Genomic DNA, 24,574 nt, shown 5'->3' on the forward strand with positions numbered 1-24,574 from the left:
ATTAATATTCCTTCTGACAGTTTTATTGTCTTAGGGCCAAGCTTTTGTTATACATTGGTTTCCACCAGAACCTGGAAATGTTACTTTTTGGATTGTAATTCCTAAAATTCACCAACAAGAATAGCCACAGCTGGAAATGTGGAAATACAAAATCTGGAAATACAAAATTTCTTCGTGTTGGTTCCTCTCTAGCAATTCATAGGCAGGTGACTGTTAATAAAGAGCAGAGGTTTCATTTCCTGACAATCCAGACCAATTAAATTCAGCATGAACTTTCAGATGAAATAATGACTGTCTCGTCAAATAGATGCCCATTACCAGGATTAAAATATTCCCTTTTTGGACTTTGTTAGTAACCACTGACATGTTCACATGAAATTGTGATCAAGGATCTAGGTTATTATGAACAAGCTATGGAAATAACTAAATTAATCTGTAAGTGAAATAATGCTCTTCCATCCTTTGCTTCTCCCAAACCAGGCGGGGTTCTTAGGCTGAGAATAAGATCCTAGGTAATACAGTGAGTAGGATCCTGGGTTCTGTGCAATGCAATCAGTATTTCATGGACAACAAATTGACAAATCTTTTTATTTTCAGTCTGTGTCACTTTTTTAGTTTTCCATCCACAATTCTACTATGTTTTTGCATTAATTTGTAATTTGAAAATATCTTTGAATACTTAATACATAGAATTAAATGCCTGTTTTTCACACATGTCTAGGTAATATCTAGTAGATATATATTTTAATTTTAAGGTGTTGGAAACTGCATCACAACATCTAGAGAACTATTAAATCCAGAGAATAGGTAGTTTGAGATCCAAAGGTTAGTCAGCGAGGCACAGTTCAAGTTATTTCATCTCATCATAGAATCACAGAGTTGGAAGAGACCACATGGGCCATGTAGTTCAACCCCCTGCATTGCAGGAAAAGCACAATCAGAGCACCCCTAACAGATGGTCATCTATCACCTTTTGGGGGAAAGGGGAAATATAAACAAAGCTAATAATAAGACAGGAATTCACAAAGATCGGATTCCTCAAATATTGCTTTCCTTTGGTATTCTGCCAAATTTTAGCTGTCTACGTTAGCAGGAAGTATCTTAACTGGTGAGGGGTATGTTTTCCTGCCCAGTTACTCAAGGGGATACTTAGCAGATATTTCCCTTTCAGCCTTATCTAATAATTCAGAATTACTTGTACACTGTGTATGTTTTAAATTTTAGTTAGCCTGGAGGTATCTTTATCATTTGGAAATATGTTGTTAAGCCCTGCTTTGAGGTAGAGATGTACAAATGTGAAATGTCACACACATAATGCTCATGCATCCTTTCAGATGGTTAACTATTGTATAAAGTGAATTGCTCTGTTGGAAGACAGTGAGTCAGCAAGACTCAAGCGTCTTTGATTTATTCAGTGACTTCAAACAAGCCTTGACCTTTCCCTCACACACTGTTAGCTGCATTACAGGGTTGCAGTGAGACATGAAGTATTTTAATCCATACAGTCACTGGATATTCGTTGAATGTCTTCTCCCAGTGCCTTGCACATTTTTATTTACACACTTTATGCAAGTTTTTCCTAAACATACTTTCTGGTAAGAAATATAGAGGTATAAAGGCCTCATCACATGGGGGGCAAAGGAAGCTTCCTAGGATGCTTCCCTGCCAGTCCAGCAACAGATGGTTATGCTGCCCATCCCATGATGTCACTGGTCTTCAGGCAAGGCCTTGTCTTATGATGCGTCCTTCCCAATACAGGAGCTTGCCCGTGTTGTGCTGGCTCCAGTGGATCCAGCACAGATCCTAACCACGAGGGCTACACTTCCCACATGTGATGGGAGAAGCGTTGGCTCAAGGGGGTGGTGTGCAGGGCAACAGATTTGCCACGCTGATCATTGGTGAAACCTTTGTGATAGGCTCATAAATCACAAAATTGGTATCTTTTAGACATAAAAGTTACATATTTATGAGCCTCTCCTATTGTTCCATGACTTAAATGCAATTACTTGCACACTAGATTCCACCTGAACATTATGAAGAACTTCCTATAAGAGCAAACAGTGGGACTATTTGCCTCAGGTTGTGATGGAAGCTCTTCTTTGAGGCTTTTAAACAGAGGCTGGATAGCCATCTGTCCAAAGTGTTTCCTGCATGAGAGGGGGTTGGACTATATGGCTCATGTGGTCACTTCCAGCTCTATGATTCTATGAATACTTTAAACAGGTTGTCCAGATTGAGAATTCTGTCAAAAAATAGTGAGGGAATTGATTAGCTTCATTCTTATTTTAGACCTTGGTAAGAATTATATTGCCTATAACCTGCATATAGCAATGTGACTGTGCTTTGTGAGCACTTGTATCTAGTGGCAAGTGGAACTTGCATTGAGCAAAATGACAAGTTGAACCATCATTGAGTAAAGGATTTGACTTAATCATGGACATGCCTAGACCCCACTTTTGGGTTCCCCAAAGCCACCAACCGTTTTTTGAAATGTTCAGGCAATTTTGCCACCAAATCGTGCAGAAAGATCCACAAATGCACAAAACCTGTCAAAATGCTTGCACTCACAAGTTCTTCAGAACCTTATCCTACCCCCAGATGCCCCCATTTTCTTCAACTTCATTTCCTATAGCCATTTTAAGATGTAATGGAGAATGGAACATAGGTATCTGGGCTTACAGGGCAGATGGGGTGGCCCACCAGAGGCTGTCAGGGGAAATTGGTTTGTGGCCCCCAGGTACTTTTGACATGTTGTTTTGAAGATTCATAGAACAACTTCCACAAACTTACTGAAATTCACTGGCCATTTTGGATCTGGGATCTGTGATACAAAAAATAAAATTTCAAAGTCCTGGTATGGACACAGAGAAGGGCATCAACAGAAGGTCTCTGTGCCTGGAGACATTGTAATGCAAAATAATTGTGTACAGTAGTGTCTCTCAAACTCTGCTCCTCCATGTGTTTTGGACTTCAGCTCTCAGAAATCCCAGTCAGGTTACCAGCTGCTAGGAATTGTGGGAGCTGAAATCCAAAACTTCTGGAGAACTGCAGTTTGAGAAACTGGTGTAGAGCATCCTTCTGGGAAAATAGTTCACTGGACTGAACACAACATGAATCATAAAGAGCACAGCATTCACCATCAATACGTATAACTGAACATCTTCCTTATATATCTTTCTGGACTCACTGCCTGCAACAAAGAAGTTATTTCCAAACCCTTTCAAAGGGAAGAAGAAAAATACTAAAACTGAAAAAACAAGTTAACTTTGGCTTTCGTGCAGTTGATCATCAGAGCAGAAAATAATAATTACCTCTAGTTAAACAAAGAGTTAACTGCCATCAGCATCCTGAATGATTTGGTCATTTCCTTAAATTTCTGCTTTGAGAACCAGTACAGCTTTGTGTATGTACAAACAAGATTCAATTCAAGGGCAGTCTTTTAGATGTTAGACTGTGAGTGCATAGTGGAGAATGCAGTATGTGAGTCTAATAGACTCTAATAGACTCTTGAATGAATGACACTTGCATAATGGGGTTGACTTAATATTTCCTATTTAGGCATAGGGCTTTCATCCAGGTTGAGAATACCTTAGAAATGGGGAAAAATTAAAAACACTTACCTGCCATCTATATGAAAGTTTCACTTTGGACTGGGTGTCTTGTGCCTACAATTTTCTTGCTGCTAAATGTGTGAATGATGTTGTGTTTAGCATGATCCTTAAAAGTTTTCCAAGGTACAAGCTGGACCATATGCTAGTTTAGAACATTCAGAATTAAACTTATAATGGTGAAATAAAGACAGGGCCACAGTGTTAACGAAACACTTGCTTTTCTTGGGCGACTAATATAATATGTTCACATTTTTGGTGAACTAAGGTAATATTTTCCTGCCATCTGCCACAATTACACTCTTCAGAAAACCATTCCTTTTAATTGACACTATGCCCCTTTCCAGTTCCCATATAGCATTTTATTTAGTAGCCATTTTTCATTAGATTTCTCTGATAAGATTTCAGTAGTAAAATTAAACTAAAACTTAATAGTACAGGTGTCAAATATTTTTGGCAGGAAATAGAAACAAGAACCAGAGAAGAAAAAAGTTTTCTTTACTTCTTATTTCAGTTTTAAAAGCCCTCTTGTGTACGTAACCCTAGATTAAAATGCATTCTGTGTGCTATTCATGTCTCCAGCAGCCTCTTGGGGCAGGTATTGTTTCACAATTTCCTGAGTCAAACTTCGACCGTTCTGTGGTCTCTGTTGTTCCAAGGTTATGATGACTGCTTTTGTTGTTGTTTGAAGATCTGTAACACCCTGACAGAATACAACCAGTAAACATCCTTTCTATTTTTGGTTCCCTCTATGATGTCACCTCAAAACTTAATTTGAGCTAATATTCCCCAGAGCTTCATCTTGGAACATGTTTTTTGGAGGCTAAGAATATTCTTCACTGTCCAAATGTTGTCAGACTAGAGCCCCCATGGGTCCCAGACAGCATAGGCAATGCTGAGATAATAAGGGCTACAGTCCAGTATCTCCTGGAGGAGCAATCCTCCCTGAAAAAATAAATTTGTTTTTTTATTGTTTTTAGTTGGCAGACAAAATGGGGTAATTAATATGATATAAAATTTCCGTGACTAATCTGTCATTAATACTGTTAAATCTGTATAGGACAAAAGCACCTAATTGGAATCAAAGTACCAAACACAAGTCTCTGAGTCTATCTAAAATAATCACTGGAAATAAAAAGTACACAGTAATGCCTGATAATGAAGCAACAGGCCAATATTTTCTATTACTTTAGTCTCATGTATTCATTGATTTCTGTCCATAGTGTTCTGACCAAGAACAACAAAGTCAAACACTTCCAGTATTCTTCAAAAGCCAACCACTATTTGTGCCCAAAACTGACATTATCATCATCTTTGGTGATCCCTAGTGGCCGAGTATGATTGACTTCCAAGTGTCGAGTCTTGGCATTGGGTCTGTAGGTGGCTATTCTTGATCTGCATGTTCTTTCACAATGAGGGCCTTGATTTCCAGGTGGAAGGTGGTCCCGGTCAAGGTTGGCTTGATGTGCCTTCCTCTTGCCACATTTCTGCCTTTTGCCCTCTATTCGCACTTCTTTGAATTCCACAGCTGACCTCCAGTTAGAATGCTCAAGGGCCAGGGCTTCCCAGTTCTCAGTGTCTATGCTACAGTTTTTAAGGTTAGCAGACAAAGACTGACAGACTCACCCATGAAATCAGACTAGTGATTATTATTAATATTATTATTATTATATTTATTTATTTATACCCAGCCTTTCTCCCCATGGGGACCCAAGGCAGCTAACAATTCCACACTTTAGTCATAGTTTTAAAAGCACCAAAAAGTATCATAAAATAGATTGGTATATAAAACATACACTTAAAATAGCCTTTAAAACTCACAGTCCTTCCCTGCTTCTCCCCAAATCCCACACTTCCCCAGCAGCCTTCCCTTTATCCTTCCCCAAATACCTGCTGGCAGAAGGATGCCTTGACCTGCTTGTAGAAGGCCAGCAGGGATGGGGCCATCTTGGTCTCTTTTGGGAAGGAATACCACAGTCTAGGAGCAAACAATGAAAAGACCCACCAAATGCACTTGAACGGGTGCTGGGACAAAGGGAAGGCCTTCCCCAGTTGATCGTAAATGTCTACCACGTGAGATATGCTTATTCAGATAACCTGGACTGGAGCTATATAGGGCTTTGTAGATCAAAACCAGCACTTTGAATTGTGCCTGGAAACATGATGGCAGTCAGTGGAGCTGTTGCAACAGAGGAGTTGTACACTCCCTGTAGCCAGCCCCAGTTAGTAGTCTAGCTGCTGCTCTTTTGACCAACTGATGTTTCTGACAATTTTAGAGTGCATCACGTTAGTCAACTGGGATGTAACCAAGGCATGCACCACAATGGCCAGATCCAGCTTCTCCAGGAATAGGTGCAGTTAGCACACTAGCTTTAATTGGGCAAAATAATTCCTGGTCACCACTGATACCTAGGCCTCCAGGTTCAGAGCCAAATCCAGAAGTACTCCCAAACTGTGAACTGTCATTTTCAGGGGGACTGTGAACCCATCTAACACACACTGACTCTCTATTCCCAGATTTGTCTTATGACTGACCAGGAGGACCCATGCCTTGTCTGGATTAGGTTTCAAAGGTGACTCAGAAGGATGCCATGGTTGATGGTATTGAAAGTATTGAAAGGTTCAGAAGAACCAAAAGGGGCTCATTCCCGCTGTCCAGTTCTCTGGAGGATGCAATAAGGCAACCAAAGCTGTCTCTGCCTCATAACCAGGCCTGAAATCAGACTGAAATAAGTTTAGATAATCTGCTTCATCCAGGAACCCTTGGAATTGTGAAGCCACCACAGATTCCAGTATCTTACCTAAAAATGGGAGATTGGAGAGTGTACTTGTCCTGTACAGTGGGGTCTAGGGAAGGTTTCTTTTCGAAGTGTTCTTCCCATAGCCTCCTTGGGGCTGGCGGGGACTCTGCTCTCATGTATGGAGGCATTAATCACTTCCCTGACCCACTCCACCACTCCCCCTCTGGCTTGTTTTATGAGCCAGGAAGAACAAGAGCACATGTGGTGGCTCTCACCTCTCCAAGAATCCTGTCCATATCCTAAGGCTGCACAACTTGAAAAGGATCCATCAACACTGGACAAGCAGAAACCAAGGTTACATCCACCGGAGTTTATGAACTATGGTGTTGAAGTCAGAGCAAATCCGAGTGATCTAATCTGCAAAATAGTGGGCAAGCTCCCCACAGTGTTCTGTTACATAGGCAACATTTTCTTTTGGGCCTGGTTGAATTAGGCCTCTAATGACCCAAAACACCTCTGCTGGACGGTTTTGTGCTACAGCAGTAGTGTTTGTATACATTGCTCTTTTTGCTGCTGCTTTTATTGCATTTGTGTTCACTCACCATTCACTGACAGGCTCTGAAGGAGCTGTTTCTGATCACTGGACTGGTGAAAGTCACTAATATCATACATGCAGCAGATACAGCTGTCGCCTTTTATTAAACCACTTGTTGACAAGGCCTTTAGCAAAACAATATTTCAGAAAATACTGCTATTCCAAATAAAATGACTTTGTAGCAATCACAGGACACTTCCAGATAAATCTTTCAGTATGCAATTGTGCTACCACTTTCACATAATTTTTCTGGAGGTCCAGACAAGGTTATCTTCTACCATTTGTATGTCTGTGTTTTCCCACTATTTTTTTAATTTCCATAGAAAATCTGTTTAAGGAAAGGGGAACAACCACCCAAACAGCTATGTACCGTTTTTGGATTAGCAGTACTGGGAGCTGTTCCTTTGGAACCATCCCAATGCCTTCTGCAAGGAGCTAGATAGCTTAAAGCACCCCTGCAGAAAGTCGAAATTGCTAAGAATATATAGCACCAGATAAAGAAAGCCTTCAAATGATAGTGTAGTGTAGTGTCGCTTGCCTCCAGCTGCTTTCCCTTTTGTGGGATAACACAGGGCATAATCAAATATATGTCTCTCTCAATTGAATTTGACAATTTTTGAAATTATCTCTCGGCACCTGTTGGTTTTCTTGGAGTTGCTCCATCAAATAAGCTGAACAGATGGAAACAGAGGGAAAGAGAGCTATAAATTGAACTTGAAGCAAAAATAATTTATATGCAGATGAATATTTAGTAGTATCCCACCCTCCATTCTCCCTACTGCTTACACCAGCAAAAGCAGGTTTTATGATTTTTATATATCCTACATTTTATTTAGTTTTATACTTACATATGAGTAATTTTAGAGTTATACACAACATATCTATTGTTATTCTTTTTCTTATGTATTATGCTTTGTTTTTGCTTTGTTGATTTAATCCTGCCATATTATTTATGTGCCTACTTTTATTTATATTATGTTCCTGTTGTAAGTAACTCCGAGTCCCCTCGGGGGGAGAAGGCCGGGATATAAATAAAGCATTATTATTATTATTAGTAGTAGTAGTAGTAGTAGTAGTAGAGAAAGTCATTATATATTTTAGAGCAGATTTCCTTTAAACTCCCCCAGATATGCTGAATTGCAATTTCCATCACTCCCAGTAAGCTCAGCCAATTACTATGGTGGGAAGTAATAAAGATGTAGTCCCACCCATCTAGTAAACACCAATTTGGAGAACGCTTCCTCACAGGCTAAGAAGGAAATATCTTACTTTCAGTAGACAAAACAAATCGGTCCAACACACATGTATACTAAAAATGCCTGACCCTACATTTCTTAGAATGTGCAGTCATTTATAATACTCTCTTACCAGAATTTTGCAGAATAATGAAACTAAGGGGCCTTCCACACAGCCATATAACCTAGACAATCAAGGCAGATAATCCACAATATCTGCTTTGAACTGGATTATCTGAGTTCACACTGCTATATAAATTCAGTTCAATGTAGATTTTGTACATCTATTTGGAAGAAACCTAAGGCCCTATATCCCAGGATCTGATCCCAGATTATCTGCTTTAAACAGGATTATGTGAGTCCTCACTGCCAGATAACCTGGGATAAACAGGTAACCTGGGATAAGCAGGTAACCTGGCATCAGATCCTGGGACATAGGGGCAGTGTAGAAAGGCCCTTAGTGTGCCCTTTTACATTCTGACTGCTTCCGTGTTATCAGGCTGCTTAGTATAAAGTGTTTACTTCTTTATATGTCATCTTTACTCCAGTAAGTCAATATGGTGTATATTGTTCTTACCATCTATACCACATTATTTTCAAAACAATCCTGTGCATGCTTGAAAGCAGAAGGTGGGTTCAGGTGAGACTTATTTGAGAAAGTATTTCATAACTTTGGTGCCACAAACAAAAAAATTGGTGGTCTTGTCCTGGTCAGTCATGGGGGAATTACATTTGACATCTTCTTTTGTTGCTTTCGCAGGTGCTGGCCTTGATGGAGTTGAAGAGATTAAACGGCATCCTTTTTTTTCTACCATAGATTGGAATGTAAGTAAAGTGTTGATACCTTGGGATTACAATTAAAATATAACACCACCACCCGCAAAAAATGACACAAGGGGCTAACCAACCCAGCATCACCAAAGGCTTTGCATTGAATGTCACCTTTGATGTTTGTAGGTGTTTGTCAATTGAAATTCAAAGCTTATCTGTATCATACCAAAACAATACAAAACAAAGAAGTCAATGCAATCATTCATGAAGAAGGTTTTGAGTTGATTTTCCTCATAGGAAATGAGAATGCGTGTGTGTGTTCTTATATGTGTGTGTATAATTTTAATGAGAAGAAACAAACTTTCCAATTTTTCTGTCAGAAGGCAGAATGCTGTTGTTCCCAAGAATCAGATTTCATACGCCACATAAGATTTTTTACTTCCATATCATTCATTGTTCGGACAAGTTTCTTAGGTTGTTCCTCAATATGAGATGTTATTTTTTTTCCCAAACTATCATCTTTCTATTTTTTTTTCCATGTCAGGAGTGACTTGAGAAACTGCAAGTTGCTTCTGGTGTGAGGGAATTAGCCATCTGCAAGGACGTTGCCCAGGAGATGCCTGGATGTTTGATGTTTTTATCATCCTTGTAGGAGGCTTCTCTCATGTCCCTGCATAGGGAGCTAAAGCTGACAAAGGGAGCTCAACCCACTCTCACCGGATTCAAACCACTGACCTGTTGGTCAGCAGTCCTGCCAGCACAAGGGTTTAACCCATTGCGCCACTGGGAGCTCGATCATCTTTCTATGAAAGCTGTTGATCATAGCAATCCAGGCAATGGCACTTTATGGGAGTCTTGAGTGCAATTGTAATAGTGTTTTGCGGGATAGGGTGAAAGCACATTCATAACAATAGGTTTTCTGTTGAACTTGTAGTTTTCCAAAGATAAACTGGGTGAATTTTGAACTGAAGTTGGTTCTTTGTGTTCTCTAATTACGCTTCTAGCTAAAAAGGCAGCTATCTCATACAGACAGGAAAAAGAATTGAGCTGGGATAATTTTTGTTCTATTCACAATTGTTGCAGAAAAGGTCAGATTAATTCTATGGCATCACAATGTGCTTCATGCGTGTTCTTTATAGCTCTTGCAGCATTCATTACGCATCAGTACCAAAGAACCTTGGTATGAATTCTCATAAAAAGAAAACCATCTTTTATTTGGCCACTGGAATTGCCTCAAAATATTCCAATTAGGGATGTAAAGCTTTGCTTATTTCTTTCTCACATACAAGGAAGTTGGAAAGTAGCATCCCACCTTATACTATGAGATTTTAGGACAGATCAAAACAGTTGATAATAATAATGCTAGCAGAAGACTTTCCCCATCCAAATGTCTTCCTAATAAGAGGGGCAGAATGTGTAGTCAGAAAAATACAATACAGGTTAATACCCCTTGTCAGAAATACTTTAGATTTTGGAATACCTATACTTGCATGTACATGTTACTTAAGATATATTGGTTATGGGATCCAAGTTTAAACATGAGAAAGCATAGGCTGAACGTGTATAATATTTTCATGGGTTTTTATGCGTAAAGCTGAAGTTATCATAAGCAAAGCTGTCACTTTCTCAGCCACCCATACAAACAGTTTCAGCTTTAAGAATATTTCCGTTTCAGACGAGTGATGCTCAACTTGTACAGTGTAAACATAGAAGGAATGCTCACAGGATTCCCAAAAACGTTTACCAGTGCCCAAGAATCAGACCCTGTACCAGTAGCAACACCTAAACCTTGCATGGGCAATGCTCAGAATTGAACTCAACACATAAGAAGCACAGCAAGCAAGGCAGCTCTCCAGACGCACAGGTGTTAATTGCTATTTAAACCAGCAATGAATACATTTAGGAGATCCCTGGTTTGACTTGTCCTCCTACTTTAATTCCCTCCAACCACAACCCTGGAAGAAAAAGCTGCAACAATAAGCAAGGGAACTTAGTATTGTACTCTGTATGTGCTCATGTTCCATTTTAGATGGTGTGGGCAGCTGATATTTGCAGAATATGTCTTCCTCATTCCAAGGCACAGGCAGACCAGGTAATGTGAAGTGGCTGGAAATTAATGGGTTGAGATATAGAGAACTAAGTCCTTTGACCCTTGAAGAAAGGCAACTGCAGCTATCTTGAGCTCAAAAGCTACATAATTGAAAAGAGTTTTGCCCAGTCTTGCTGCCGAAGAAATGTATTCCGCAAAGACATCAACCTGAATTAAAAATAGATATGAGTTATATGTGCTTATTAACATAGAAATGGGAAAGTGATTCATTGATCTCAAGTTTCAGCTTTTTTGGGCTCCTGCTGACAATATCACTTTGTCAGTGCAATAGTTTGGAGACAAGATTTTTAGATGGTAATTCATTTTTGTATCTATTTCTTGGACTGGATGTGCAGGGTAGCAAGTGTACAGTTCAAGGAAATCATCCCTCCATTGCTATGATCAGCAGCAGTTTCTATTTGCTGTGCATCACTCACTAGACATTTCTTTCTATTTCTGGGAGGTCTTCATTATCCTGTTCAGACATTTAAAAAGACCTATACGATATCTTGCCATCACCTCCCCCCTTGTATACATTTGAATGTGTATATAAGTCAATGGTTCTGAATTCATGAGTGGTAATATTGTAGAAATTTATTTCACGTTCAATAATTTTATTTTCTTAGGGTCATGTGCATGTAGCTTCTTATGGATTCATTACAATCAATGTAAGGACTGTGTCACCTCCCTCCAGCCCCATACATTCATTTCTGCATTATCTGAGCATCTGCACAGGACAATTCAGTGTAGTACAGGAAGTGACTACATATTCCTAAATTCAATTATGGTACATTGGCTTCCTTGTTGGCAATGATTGCCGGATGCTTGCACAGAGTGTTTACATCTGTTTCTCTCATTGCTCTACCTATTTTAGAGATTCAATTTGTGTAGTCTTCAAGGTTTGGGAGCATCTAAATAAAATTGCCACTCAGCATGTGGCTCTTTGGAAATAAAGATTTTCTTCCATGACCAGCTATAGAGATCCTAGGGAAACAAAGGCCAGTAATCAATCCTGCCTACAGTGGATCCTGCTGCTAAGTGCAGAGATATTCACTGCACTCAACAGCAGGGAGGGAACCTTTATTCAAGGAAGCATTTAATAGAGAGAATGAGAAAGCAGAATTTCAAATGACATCTGAATCTAATTGTCAGAAGAAACCAAAACCAAGGCAGGGCTTTTTATCTGGTGTACGAATATAGCATTATGAATTATCATTTGAAACAAAGATACATTTTAGACAAAACTTGGAAAAAAGTTCATCACTGTTTGTTTTTGTTACTATTTTATAGAAACTGTACAGGAAAGAAATCAAGCCCCCTTTTAAACCTGCAGTAGGACGTCCAGATGACACCTTTCATTTTGACCCAGAATTCACCTCACGGACACCAACAGGTACCTACTAAAGAAAGATCTATAGTCTGAACATTATATTTTCATTCAATAGTTAATAGTCTTGTAGGAAGAAGGTTCTTCTGGGCCTTTCAACACTTTCGGTACCTTCAACCATGATATCCTTCTGAGTCGCCTTTCTGGGAAGGGACTTGGAGGTACTGTTCTTCAGTGGCTCTGTTCCTTCTTGGAGGATATTCTCAGAAGGTGGTGCTGGGGAACTCCTGTTCGACTCAAAGATGCTCCAGGGCAGCAAGTCCCACTGTTAAACATCTCTTACCATCAGGAAATTCTTCCTAATGTTTAGGTTACATCTCTTTTCCAGTAATGTGAATCCATTGCTCTATGTCCTAGTCTCTAGAGCAGCAGAAAACAAGCTTACCCCCTCCTCAATGTTTATACAAATATTTATACATGGCTATCATTTCTCATCTCAGCATTTGTTTCTACATTTCTATGCACTTTATCCTTTGTATAGGAGTAAGCCCCAGTTGAACAGCATTCAAATTTCTTCCATGCAGCTATTCCAAAGCTGCAATACAGCTACTTTCCCAGGTGGAAATCAAACCTCAGTTACACACAACACCTTTCTCGGGCTACAAACAAGAGTTCAGTTCTAAGCAACACCTTTCTGGACTGAAAACCAAAACTTAATTTCAGACAGCATGATCTTATTGACCTCCACATTAAATGTGATTTTACACAGACAGTTTAATGCAGTTCAAAGCTGACTGAAGGATGGGGTGTTCACAAAAAACATGCCCCGATATGCGTTGCAGTACGCATCAAGCTAGAAACAGCTTATTTAAAAAAACTCATCAGAAAATCCAGAACAATCAAATAATGCACTGCAGCTGATCAGGGTATACCCCATGCAGGATTTGAAACAAGGGCCAGAAATCATGGCACGCTTGTCAGGACATGCCTAGTACCAAAAAAATTTCAAAATGCTGAAACAAAACTGGCCAGAAGGTAAACAATTACTTCCCCCAAGAGAGGAAAACACATAGGAACTCTTGATTTCTACCCCTTTGTTCTCACATTCTCATTCCTTGTGCCATGCCATGATCTAAACCTGCTGGACATGGATATGCATATCGGTGCATCTCAGCAGACTGGTTTGTGATTACTATCGGGTAGGGGATACTGCAGTTCCTGGGTTTTGTTCCAACCTGCAATCAGCAGATATTGTGGCCACTATCTCAGTCATGAACTTGTTCCTGGAATTGTGTGCCTGTTTCCTCTGGAGAAAGCCCAGTCCAATGGTTCCAGAGCTACAAGGCACAGCATATTTCTTGTCCTGTTCCTTAAGTCTTGTCTCGTCATCCCTGCAGATTCCCCTGGTGTCCCTCCCAGTGCCAATGCTCACAATCTCTTCAGAGGATTTAGCTTTGTTGCATCCACCTTGGTGCAGGAGCCTGCACAGCAAGAGCTGCACAAGGTGATAGTTCATCCAATTGTCCAGGTAAGGATGCAACTGGTAAACTTGACTAGATTGCTGCTGTGCTCAACCTGCTTCCCTCAGAATAAAACTATGCAACAAATCAACATTCATTCCAGTGTGTCTTCTGATTGATGATACTATAAGGCTTGTCTTCTTATTGCTATTGTTTTGTTTTCCTCTATAGCAGTTACATGGGAACAATATTCACTTTACAGATGGATACGAAATCAAAGAAGACATTGGCATTGGCTCATATTCTGTATGCAAGAGGTGTGTACATAAAGCTACAGAAACAGAGTTTGCAGTAAAGGTATGAAATCTCCATATCATATGATCTGCTGTCAACCAGCTAAGCTCAGTTCTTGCTGGATTTTAGTGATTTGATGTAGTGATGATCAAGAAAATATCTGTAGTACAATAAAAACAAAGATGCTTATTTCAAACAACCAACTAAATGTATACAGGCAATCCCCAAGTTGCAAACCTCCATTTTTAAGAATGGAGGTGAGACAACATGAAGGAAAATTCGACTTACATATAAATTCAACTTAAAAACAAAACTACAGAATATTAATAGTATAATAATAAAATTTTATTGTTAACCTGCCCTCTCTCACTGAAGGGACTTAGGGTGGCCAAAGGGACTCAGAACCTATCTTGTTTGTAATGTGGAGACTGCCTGTATACTGTAGATAGCCACAATTAATTGCTGTCAGGTTGCACACTGTTTTCCCTGCATAATACATTTGCCGCTAGTATTATTAACATATAAAATTTAAGTCTGCCAGTGAAGAATCTTCAAGCAAAACAACCAGGTTGCATTTCAAAGCAGTCATCCAGACAGCACACCCTTTTCTGTGTTTTGATATACACAGTTAGTCATTAATTCAGAGTTCAGAATAAGGTTGTAATTCTTCACTAGGAAGAAAGCAACTAGTAATTTTAGCAATTTTCTTTTTGTTGAGAGATCTTTAAAAGTCATGAGGTTTTCAATGACTATTCCCCACCAAATTTACATGTAATTGTTTGCATAAAAAGTAGAATTTTCTGCAGAAAGTGCTGTTTCCTATACATAAAATTTTGTTTTTAGGTAAAACAACCACCGATTAATTTGGCACAGAATACATCCATAATTACATTTTCTATAGAGGAAACAGCATTTTCTGGTGCAAGAAATAATATTTCTTCATAGAACTGTTATTTTCTATACAGAGAGTGCTATTTCATATGAAAGCTGACATGTCTGAATTTTTCACTGAATCATTCCCAATTGTGAAGATTCTTGTCATTGCAAGATTTTTTTTCTCAAATGCTTGAATATGTGTTGTCAAAGGCTTTCATGGTCGGAATCACTGGGTTGTTGTAAGTTTTTCAGGCTATATGACCACAATCAGCAATCTCTAGTCCATCCCCATCCTTTAAACTGACAAAAATGACTACAAATGGAAACCAGAAGTAACTGCTACTCTTATTCTCAGCTGTTTATTGGTTGAATTTTGAAAGACACGGTGCTGCACACTGGAGATATGTGGGAGAACAAAATTGATGGTCTTGCTCTCTATAATTGCCAACTTCTGCTCTACTATTTATCTAGGAATCAGTTCCATCAAACTCAGCAGGACATATTTCTGAAGATCCACTCATGGGTTTGTTTGTTTTTTTGTTAGATGATGAGGAAATCTTGTTATCTAGTCCAGCCTTCCACTTAAAACAGAAAATCCAGAACAAAAAGATGAATATCTGCAATTGGTGGCTCTCCACTCTGTCTGCAAAGACCTCCGGCACAGGAGAACCCATCACATTTGTAGATAATTGGCCCCCACGAGGAACTGCTGTTTTATGTCAGCAAGTTTCTTTCAATGTGTATCTGGGTCAGGTTCTTGCAGCTTTTGCTTGTTAGATCTAGCTATATCTTCTGAGCAGAAGATAACAGTTTTTGCCCATCCATTTGTGATAGCCCTTCTTGTACTTGAAGAGTACAATTATGTCCTCCCTCAGTCTTCTGTTCTCCGGTTATTTAATTGCTATAAAGGCTTTAAGATACGATAACTTAGCATAAAGAAAAATAAAGAGAAGTTTCCCCACTAGAAAACCCTTTCATCATTTCTTCTTCTTTATGATCATCACATCTTTCCTATAACACCACCTGAGTTTTATGATTCAGATAATGGATTAGACACTTGAATTCCACCCTCAGTCTGTGCAGATAGTACTATTCTGTACAGGCACTATACCATGGCATTTCTTTTTTGTAGGGGTGGGATTGCATAATCCTGTGAAGCAAGAGGCTGTGCTGACCATTGTCATGGAGATTGCGGTCACCAACTTCCAGCAGTCTCTCTTACCTAGCTCAGCTACTGCTGAAATTGAGCTTTCAGCAGTAACAATAATTCCCCAGCAGACTGAGGCCCCTTCCACACACCTGTATAAAATCCACATTGAACTGGGTTATATGGCAGTGTGAAAATCCAGTTCAAAGCAGATACTGTGGATTATGTGCCTTGATATTCTGGGTTATATGGCTGTGTGGAAGGGACTTAAGTAAGATGAGGCAATTACATTGGAATCAGTCAGTGAGAAGTTAAACATGTCTCCAGCTTTAGAATGCAGAAGGGAGAGTGCAGAGTTTTGCAGGTCTGCAAGATTAACAGAGAAATGACCACTAAACAAGCAACAGCTGAGATCTTATGATAAACAGGCCCAGTGTGAAGGCTTGTTGTGGCAGTTAATGTTGTTGCTTCTTGGCTGAACCTTGGACTTCACTACTCTTCAGACACTCAACATTTTGGACCTTGGATTGTGACCTTCGCTGTTGGTTGTTCTTGACCTGGCTCTGTAATTCTCTAGCTTGACTTCAGTAATTGAATTTTGCACTATGGTATTGGCTTACGCTTATTGGTTGTTGTTTAGACTTCATGCTTTGATTCTGGACTATTGACTTTTGCTAGCTTACACATTTTTGCTATTTGTTTTGGGACTGCACTTCCAAAAAGCAGTGTATTTACAACGACAGTTGTAGTTCTACTGGTAGTATCTACCATGTCAGATAGGCTTTTACTGAGAAACCAGACTAAACATGACAAATACTTATTGGGCAACACCAGTATTGGCGAGTGACACTGGTGGACGATCTCTTGGTGACTATAGCTGTGGGACCATAGCTAACAGATCTTAGTACTTCACAAAAGGAGGCAACAGTAAACCATTTTTACTTTGAAAAGTCTACTATGAGACAATCCAAAATGGAGCAAGAGATAATGTCAGAAAATTGGAAGGCTCTCACAAGCTACTAGGGAAGAGCAGAGAAAAAATACGAGTACTACTGTGGTTAATGATGAAATTAGATACAAGCCAAAAAGATGTTCCACTGTTGACATGCTTAGAGAAAAGTCTGATGCTATGCAAGACATACTACAGGAACATGGGATGAGAAAAGTGTGAATCAGAGGAAGGTAGATGTTGTAAAACAAGAAAAGGGACTTATAAACATTTCAGGACTTGGAGTGAGCAAGCTGAAGGGAACAAGAATGGGACATTTTGAGCCTGATAATGACACAGTGTTTTAACCACAGGAAACTACAAGCAATCACTTCTTGATTACTTATTTTTTCCATACTTCTTCTGGACTTCAAATGGACCAAGAGGGCACAAATGTGGTGAAAATCCCCGCATTGTCACCCCAAGGACATTTTGGGGCCAAAACAAAAAAAAATCCCCGCACTTCATTCATTCCCCTATTATAACAAGCCAGCTCAAAATCCATCTCCCACTGATTAGTTGAGATAATTACATGTACTGAAGGAAGATGAAAGCTTCTTATTACAAGTTTTGAGAAGCAAAATGCCTCTGAAAAGGGAACTGTATTATCCAAAATAAACCAAGTCCAATGGAAGAGTCAAGTACTTTGGGAATAATTACATTTTTCAGATTCTCCAAATAAGTGGTCTGGGCTTCTGCAGCATAGCATGAATAATGAAGAAATGCAAAAGCAATGTTTGGAAGTCGCTACGTTAAGCATAAAGGGGCCTGAAAGAGAAAGGCAATCTTTCAAAGCAAAACCTTGATTCTATCTAATTTCAGAATATCACCAAACCGTTCTCACACATGGGAAAGTGTCTCAACACCCCCATCAAACTGTCAACTACCGTGAGAGTTTTTTGCTCCTGTGTAAGAGTGAAAAGGCCGTGCTTTTTTTGTCCATAGTTAGAATAGCAAAAGAGTAATTGCATTTTACATGAAAATTACCATTTTTGTGGAAATCACTTTGTACATTTTATGTTAAATGCCATGGCTTGCACAAAATATATTTTAATTGGATTTTTATAAATATAATTACAAAATAGGAAGATTGAGGGAGAGAGAATCCATAGATTAGGAGTATGGACTACTAATTTAAATGAATATAAAAATGATTATTTTTAGAATTTTATCTTGAAACCCATGTCTATAAAATACACATTTATGCATGACTAAAACGGTGAGAACATCCAAACATTTAATTATATACATGATGATTTTGCCATTTTAAATTTTGGAGTATTTTTTTTTCTAAAAAAAGAATGCTGCCTTCAAGCATACGGATCATTTCTATTTCACTTTGCAGGGACAGCAAAGTCGTCATGAATTTTTCACATTAAGTTCTAAAATGCAAAAATTAATTCAGAACATGCAAAAATTCTCATAATTTTTCCTAAAGGAGAGAATGAAATACAGTGAGCCTGTCATATCAACAGGGTTTTAGTTCTAGGATTCACTGCAGATAAGAAAAAATGGATGATCAACCCCATATTATTAATTGGGAGCTACATTCATACTTCAGTGTGACCATATTCACGTTACTGCCATTTACTAATATCATCTGTGGTTAAATTGAACTTCCTGAGCCCGTATAGTTGGAAACTATTGCATATTATTGGTTGATGTTGTGTGTTTGGTTTTGGTGGTCCCCCTGATTTAGTGCATTGCTGCACAATGCTGTTACTCACAAATAGAAGGTCTGGGTTATATCCTCGGTACCATCTCCCACAGTTGTAGGATGGTGGTGACTGATAGTTGAAGGAGATCACATATCTGGATCCCACAGATGTGGAGGGCCCACAATAATAATAATAATAATAATAATAATAATAATAATAAGAAGAAGAAGAAGAAGAAGAAGAAGAAGAAGAAGAAGAAGAAATAATTGTATTCCACCCTATCTTCCTGAAGAGACTCAGGGCGGTTTCCAGCACATAAGGCAAAACATTCAATTGGTAAGAAGAAAAACATACAAACAGATTAAAATAAAAGCATAATAAAACACAAAAATTCTACTAAAACACAACAATAAACATTTAAACCAATTGCAATTATAACTCCCATCAGACAAGGTTCAATAATACCAGTGGCTAGGACTACAAAATGGGCATGGTCAACTATAAAAGGGCTGGGCAAGGGATAGTGCAAACAGTGTATCATAGGGCCGGGGAAGTGGAGAAGGTGAAGAAGTGAATACTAACTGATGACCTAGGGACTGGGGACTAATCATTCTCGAAAACCTGCAGGAACATCCAGAGTCACTATAAGTGGCTTTGGGAGCCATTTTGCTCTTTCATTGGTGAAAATATGCCAGTAAACGCAAAGATAGAAGTGGTAATGATAACAATAAGAGACACATTTAATAGTATTAAAATAAAGATAAACAAATTGGCATGTATGGCTACTGAGGATGCTAGCCCTTCTATTTTGCAAAGCTTGCTTCTGAGCACAGGAATGGAGTTCTTTGGAACTAAAGATACTTTGATAAAAGTTTATTAGACAATTGCCTGTGCCACTGTTGCCAATGTCACAATTGTCTATGCCACTTTGCCTATACTATTAATCTAACCGACTCTTTCTAGAGCACTTTGAGTCTGCCTCTTTAAGCCACCATTATTGCTGCCTGTTCTTGTTCTCCCTGTATGAACAGTCTGATTTCAGACAATAGAAATATTATTGATAGCAAACAGGTTAAGAGAAGAAGGTGCTAGTTCCAATTTCTTCCTTGTTACTTTTCAAAAGGAGAACAATGGACATGAGCAGAAGCAGGATTACTAATCTGGAGTTTCCAAGCATCCTTCCTCAAATGTTTATCATCTAGTAACATTTTAATGTCTGAAGGGGTTTCTTTAGTTTCTTTAACCCAACCTTTTGAACTTCATATTTCATTCCAACTTTAGCATGCATTTGGGGAGAGAGGGAGATCCATAAGAAAAGTCATACCCTCTTTATATGCATAACTTCTTCTTTCTTTTTTCTTTTTTTGTCGTGTCAGGAGTGACTTGAGAAACTGCAAGTCGCTTCTGGTGTGAGAGAATTGGCCGTCTGCAAGGACGTTGCCCAGGGGACGCTTGGATGTTTTGATGTTTTTATTGTCCTTGTGGGAGGGAGCTCATCCGTGCTCTCCCCAGATTCAAACCTGCGACCTGTTGGTCTTCAGTCCTGCCGTCACAGTGGTTTAACCCACTGCACCACCAGGAGCTCCTTGCATAACTTCTAATAATTATTAGGTTATAATTCATTGTTAATTTTCCCTCTTTCCAATTCATGTACATTGTAAATTTCTTTGAACAATGTAACAGATGGAATACGTATATTCTGTAATCTTGCCATTTTTGGCCCATCTATCTCACTTTTCATACAAGGAGATCACTCCTATGAGCTGAACAAATTTTAACTGTTTTTTTTATAGCTAGAGGGGATCAAAGTTCCTTCCCAGTCGTATTAATGCTACAACGAAGATCTGCTGTCATATAGGCAACGTATTTCTAAAACTCTTCAGTCTGTACTTTTTAACCATCATATCATGTTTCCTAGCAACTGTGAGAAATGACTGTTGTTCCTTTATCATGTGACAAGGAAAAGGAAATTAATCTAAGCTGACAAAATATTATTCTGTTTTTCAGTTGTTTGTCTCACTTCTGAAATATTTGAAGTAATATGAAAGGGGGTGCTTTTGTGCTTGTGCCAGATCATGTCTGATACCACTGAGTACCCATAACCAATTTCCCTTCATACAGAGAAAATGTACTCTAGGATTATAATGTACAAGAGCTTTCAACTAAGAGGGTATGATTTCAGTCTGGTTTGAGTTTGTGGTCTCTCTTTGTAGACATTCTGTGATATACAGCACATTAATGTACTGTACTGTAACATAATTCAGAATATATTAACAACATTCACTGATGTTGGAAATGCTGAGTAAATATATGGCTAAAGTAACTGAGAATGTATTGCATAATCATGAAGCCTATATCCTTGGTTTTACTTACATATCACAAAATCTTCTCTCCAGCAATCTGCTAGGTTCTACATTTGATTTTTTGTGTGGTTTGTTCTCCTAGGAAGTACTATAGAGCTTTATTGGAGGGCCTAGCAAATTCCTATACAGGTTACCTCTCTAGAAATCTCTAGGTTGTCCAACACAACTCTGTGGTTGCTGGGACTGGAAGTGAGGAAAATTAATGTTTGATCATATCCATTGTTTTTATATAACTGCAGTCTAGCTGGGGGCATATTTTTGTTTGTTTGTTTGATTGATTGATATAAATGCAACCTTTCTCTTGTCTTGAAACTCAAGGTATTTTACAAAAGGCTAAAATAAGATAAATGAACAAATACCCCCCCCCCCCCCAAAATCACCTGATAATAAAAAAACACACCTAAATTACTCATCAAGATGTATTTTATAGAATAAATCATTTTAAAATATAACAATAAAGTTATATTTAGCAAACAAGTCCCATATAAAGCTCCCCTTCCCCCCCCCCCCTCCCAGACAAACAATCATTACATGTCTGTGTGAATATGAAAGTCTTTGACTGCCAGCAGAGGAGAACAGGAAGGAAGTCAGCTTAGCCCCACATTAAAGGGAATTTCAGAGGCTGAGATCAGTCAAGGAGAAGGCTTTCTCCCATACTAATGCCAGATGGACCTGCAATGGTAGTGAAATACATATACAGCCTTCTCCTGAGATCTTAAGACTCAGGCATGATCCTATAGGGAGATACGATTGTTCAGACAGCCTGTACCTAAGGTATATAAGGATTTATAGATCATATCTGTTATTTCGAATAGAGTCCAAAAAGAAACAGTAGATAGTGATACCCTCTGAAACATGATTTGTGTGCTCCCTTTTAACTGGCCTCAGTCAACGTTCTGACCAAAGCATTTTTACCTGCTGAAGTTTCTGAACAGTTTCCAAAAGCATCCTATACCCATTTCACCCCTCTTCAGGCACAGATCTCGCCAGCTCCCATCACATTATGTTGATCTGGTGAGGCTCTGTGACTGAAGAGGGGTGAAATTGGAGTAGGAGGGAGCAGCGACAACACAGGAGGTTTCCCATGTTGCATTGAAAATGGGGGAAAGCTGGGCAGTGACACTTCCATGGAATGAGGTAAGGGGGAAGGTGGGCGGTGTGGGGTGTGGGGTTCCCCACGCCCCCCATCAGGCCCCACCAGATTCGTCACAATGTGTGAATGCAATGAGGTCCCTAGAGTGCATTATAGTAATCCAACAGAATGCAATGAAGGCATATGTCAGATCTGAGTTTGTAAGGAACAGGAGCAGCTGGCACAGTAGACTTAACATAATTTATTGCTTGCAAAAGTCATGGCCCATTTGTTTTTACTGAAGGCTATGCTCCTTTTCATAAAAACATTGATTTTCTCTCTTTTTAAAAAGAACTGTAGCAATTTTATGGAAGATTCCACCATGAAGTGGATCAAACACTGAAACTAATCAAACCTTACATTGAAAAAAAATCCTCTAGAAACCTTTACGTTTACAATATTTTCTTTCTTCAAGACATGATAAAAGAATTATCCCATGATCTTTTCAAACAATGTTAACTATCTTGTAGTCATTCTGTACAGCCAGAATAAAGTGCTGTCTGGGGAGGGAACACAACTGAAACTAAAATGACTCAGAGGACTTATTTTTGGAGATACATTGCAATGGAAACTGATCTATTTTCCAACAGCAAAGATGGCCAATATTCTCTTTCAATACTGACTTCATTTTTCAAATAAATTGACATTGCAGATTAAACCATCAGTTTAAAATCCTGTATTACATGGCTGTTAACACTTTTGTTCACCTAGGAAGTCACATTTGTCTGCTTGGTTTTTACTTTTAAAAAATCATAAAAATGGCAAATTGATATATCCTGTTATGAATCTATATCATGGTGGTATTCAGTGGCATTTTACTACTGCAACATAAATGCCAGCAACATCAGGTCCTATACAAAAGAGGCCTGTCAAGTCTTCTTTTTTGCGATTGCTGTTTTTTAATTCTTTTCCGTAAACACTTAACTGATGCACTTATCAATGCTCTGCAGTTGCCTGATAACATCTTACCTATACCTTTGAAGTTTATGGATTTTGGCTAAATTTCCATTTGAATTTTGTCACCCTATATCTTCCTTCTTTATTTGTTTTCCTCACCTAGGTAATTGATAAAAGCAAACGAGACCCCTCTGAAGAAATTGAGATTCTTCTAAGATATGGACAGCACCCAAACATCATAACTCTCAAAGATGTAAGTTGCCTTCCATCAGTTCTGCACCCAGCACTAGCAAATTGATCTACAGAAATATTGGACATCTGTGTTATGGAAAATAGGGGGGATGACCCACTACAGTTAACTTTCATGGCCCTTTGTAGCTCACTCTATTGAGTCCAGTTGAATATTATATTTTAAAGAAAAATGTATTTTTTACAGTTGATTTAATTAGAGTTAATGCCACAGTAGGGAATCATAACATAAATTACTAAATTGCTGGTGTATTGTACTTGTGTGTGTGCTTTAATTTGGTTATATTTTTATTGTTTAATCTCATTTTAACTTTTATGACTTGTGGGATCTTAGCAATGTCTTTTTTAATTGTTGAAAGCTGCTCTGAGTCTCAGTCTAGGAAAAAGATGGAGTAGAATCATCACCATCATGACATTTTGTTACTTGTGCAGAAACCTTGGCATTCATGTACAATGAATAAGCAGAGCAGCTTTACATTTTGCTGAAGTCTAATGTCAGCCAGTTCTGCTCCTACAACCATTTGCAGAAAGGAAAAGGAATCTTCTTTCTCCTCGTGAGGGCCCTTAAATGTAATCATTAGTGTCCTGCCTATATCCTATATATGTCTCAAGTATTAAGATTAAGTATTATCAAGTATTAAGTATTATCAAGATGTCATTGTCCATAGAAGAGACAATAAACTCCATATTGTGAAGATGGCCTCTAATGAGTGATAGAGTAATATATTGTCTCACAAATCCCTCAAGAAGTCATCTCTTTGCTTCTCTTCACTTAAAGGTTTATGATGATGGAAAATATGTATATCTTGTGATGGAACTAATGAGAGGAGGAGAACTCTTAGACCGAATTCTTCGACAGAAATGCTTCTCAGAACGAGAGGCCAGTGATGTCCTTTGCACCATTACCAAGACTGTAGACTATTTACATTCCCAGGGAGTAAGTACCATTTCCGCTGTAGTCAATCTGCTTCCTATATACATTACAATAAAGATATTGACTAATAGGGAATACTGCCTCAAAAGGTAACAAAACCATGTAAATGTATAGGTGATTAATTTGCTTTTGAAAAGATATGCCTAGGATTTCAAAGGGAGTGACACCAGATCTTGAAGTTGTAAAAATCTTCCATACCCAAGACCGGGT

At 38.7% G+C, this 24,574-nt stretch overlaps 1 protein-coding gene across 3 annotated transcripts in view; it reads left to right on the top strand.

The window, feature by feature from the left end:
- The window catches only part of RPS6KA2 (ribosomal protein S6 kinase A2), a 279,666-nt gene that overhangs the window by 237,192 nt on the left and 17,900 nt on the right, over positions 1–24,574 (top strand). For all 3 annotated transcript variants that reach the window (XM_060753717.2, XM_060753719.2, XM_060753718.2), the window contains 6 exons: positions 8,940–9,004; positions 12,330–12,432; positions 13,764–13,894; positions 14,058–14,183; positions 23,345–23,434; positions 24,209–24,367. In XM_060753717.2, coding sequence (XP_060609700.1) covers positions 8,940–9,004; positions 12,330–12,432; positions 13,764–13,894; positions 14,058–14,183; positions 23,345–23,434; positions 24,209–24,367 — 674 coding nt within the window. The remainder of the gene's footprint in view (positions 1–8,939; positions 9,005–12,329; positions 12,433–13,763; positions 13,895–14,057; positions 14,184–23,344; positions 23,435–24,208; positions 24,368–24,574) is intronic.

Source organism: Anolis sagrei, chromosome 1 (assembly GCF_037176765.1).
Source record: "Anolis sagrei isolate rAnoSag1 chromosome 1, rAnoSag1.mat, whole genome shotgun sequence".
In the NCBI taxonomy this organism is placed as follows: Eukaryota; Metazoa; Chordata; class Lepidosauria; order Squamata; family Dactyloidae; genus Anolis; species Anolis sagrei.